Below are 1,823 nucleotides of genomic sequence, written 5' to 3'. Positions count from 1 at the left end.
ATCCTGGTGGTGGTGCCTGCGCGTCTCCCGTGCTTTGGATGACGTGTGTGTGTGTGTGTGAGGGGCTGGGGGCACGCTTTGTGTTGCTCGAGGGCTTGCCAGCGACGACGGAGACTCCAAGGCCCGCATGGGTTCCACAGTGCACCCTCGCTGTCATCGGCGGTTCTCTCCGCAGGGCGCGGTGAGGCACAAATTGCGCGACTGTTGGCGAGGGTGCTGTTGGGGGGCAGCCGCTGCGCGGTGTGGTGCGTATTGGGCTGCGCTCTGTGCACAACGTGCTGGAAGAAGACCTTTTTTTTTCCGGCTTTTTTGACTTGGAGGGTCTTTTTTATTGCTTCACGCCGTGGGTGGAGGGCACGTGTCTTCGAGAGGGAACGACGGGGCTGTGAGGGAAGGAGTTTCCGGCGATGCGTGTTGCCGTGTGAGTTGTGACAGGCGTGCTCCCTGCTGGGATTTTCACCGTGTGTGTGCGACACCCGCAGCGTGGCGGCCTTGCGGACGGCGGGGCAGAGGCGGTGTTTTTGTGGCTGCGCTCTTAACGGCGGCGGCTTTTTGGCGATGAGCGGAGGAGGTGTTGGCGGCGAGGTCATTTTGGTGCTGGGAAATTCCCGAAGGGCCCTTCCACCAGCTTTTTTTGCTGCTTGTTTGCAGACGAGTTTCACTGCGACTGGGCAGAAAAGGTCGAATCGTGTGGGTGCGACGGGCCGTACGAGGGTCTGATGGTGCGTTGCTGTGCACCTTGTTTCTCTATTCCGGCTACGCCTGACGCCCTTTGCGAGGGGGCATCTGAGACGTTTGGCTGCGGAGTGTGGTTGGTTGCCCCCATCTTGCTTGTGGGGGTCAACTGTGGTGTGTGAGCGTGAGTGGTTGAGGTGCGGCGAAAGGGTTTGCCTTCTGCTGCGGGGGACCCGATTTCCGCTGCGGTGGTGTTGTGCGCGGTGAGGTGGAGTCGTGCGGCATGCGCGCGGGCGCAACACTTCACGCAGCAGAAATGGGGACGACGCGCTGCCGACGGTGTTGGTTGCCTCGTTTTTCGTAGTGTGCGCCTCTGGGCACGCGGGTGGCTACGGGCGTGTCTTGGCCGTGGCCGTTTTTGGTGTGCGTGCGTGTGTGTGTGTGCTCGTCAGCGGACCAGACGCTCACTCTTTTTCTTTTGGCGTTATTGACCTCACACTAGACACAAATCAGAGTACAGCGACACAACGAGCAAGTGAAGCGCAGGAGGAAAGAAGGGAACGAGACGCTACGTGCACGAAAAACACGAGGAATGCGCCACACTCCGTACGTTCTGTTGCTGCTGCTGCTTCTCTGCTGTTTTACCGGTTCTTTCGCCGCCACTGAGCATATCTGCATATTTGACCGCATTTCTCGCAAGGCTGGTCCCCGGATGAGGGCAATTGTGCGTGAATTGCCGGACCGGGAGCGTGGCGGGACGCAGGTGTTGACTGCCTCTGTGTCTGACTGGGCGCCCATCCGTTTTAAGGTCTTCTCGGAGGACATGAACAATCCTTCCAAGTACTGCACCGCTGCGGGAGACTTCCGCTCGGACCTTCTGGCAAGAACACTTTTTTGCCGGCAGCAGGATGTTCTTACGGCCGAAAAAAAGTCCATCATCTTGAATCGGATGCTTCCCGAAGCCACACAGCTGCACATCGATCGTCTCCACGTTAAACCAGAGATGCGCCCAGTGGTTGTTCCGTTGTTTCCGGCTGGAACACCATGCGGTAAGTTTGAGATACCCAGCTCTCACCACACGACAGGCGTTTCTGGCGCAGACATGGTTTTGACGCTGCTGCTGCCACGACTGGAGGCACTACTTTGGC

At 58.8% G+C, this 1,823-nt stretch overlaps 1 protein-coding gene across 1 annotated transcript in view, besides 2 other annotated features; it reads left to right on the top strand.

Annotated features, from left to right (window-relative positions):
* Positions 1–43: 43 nt before the first annotated feature.
* Positions 44–60: a microsatellite.
* A 1,036-nt stretch (positions 61–1,096) lies between these two features.
* Positions 1,097–1,119: a microsatellite.
* A 148-nt stretch (positions 1,120–1,267) lies between these two features.
* Positions 1,268–1,823, top strand: part of TraAM80_08776 (leishmanolysin) — a gene marked incomplete at both ends in the record, with an annotated part of 621 nt that continues 65 nt past the window's right edge. Inside the window, one exon of the mRNA XM_029385503.1 lies at positions 1,268–1,823. This exon is cut by the window's right edge and continues 65 nt beyond it. Coding sequence (XP_029234645.1) covers positions 1,268–1,823 — 556 coding nt within the window.

The sequence above is a fragment of the Trypanosoma rangeli genome (genome assembly GCF_003719475.1).
Source record: "Trypanosoma rangeli strain AM80 chromosome Unknown Tra_15.4_contig_00462, whole genome shotgun sequence".
NCBI classification, from domain to species: domain Eukaryota; phylum Euglenozoa; class Kinetoplastea; order Trypanosomatida; family Trypanosomatidae; genus Trypanosoma; species Trypanosoma rangeli.
Note: the sequence above shows the minus strand (reverse complement) of the source record. Positions and strands in the feature narration are given on the sequence as shown.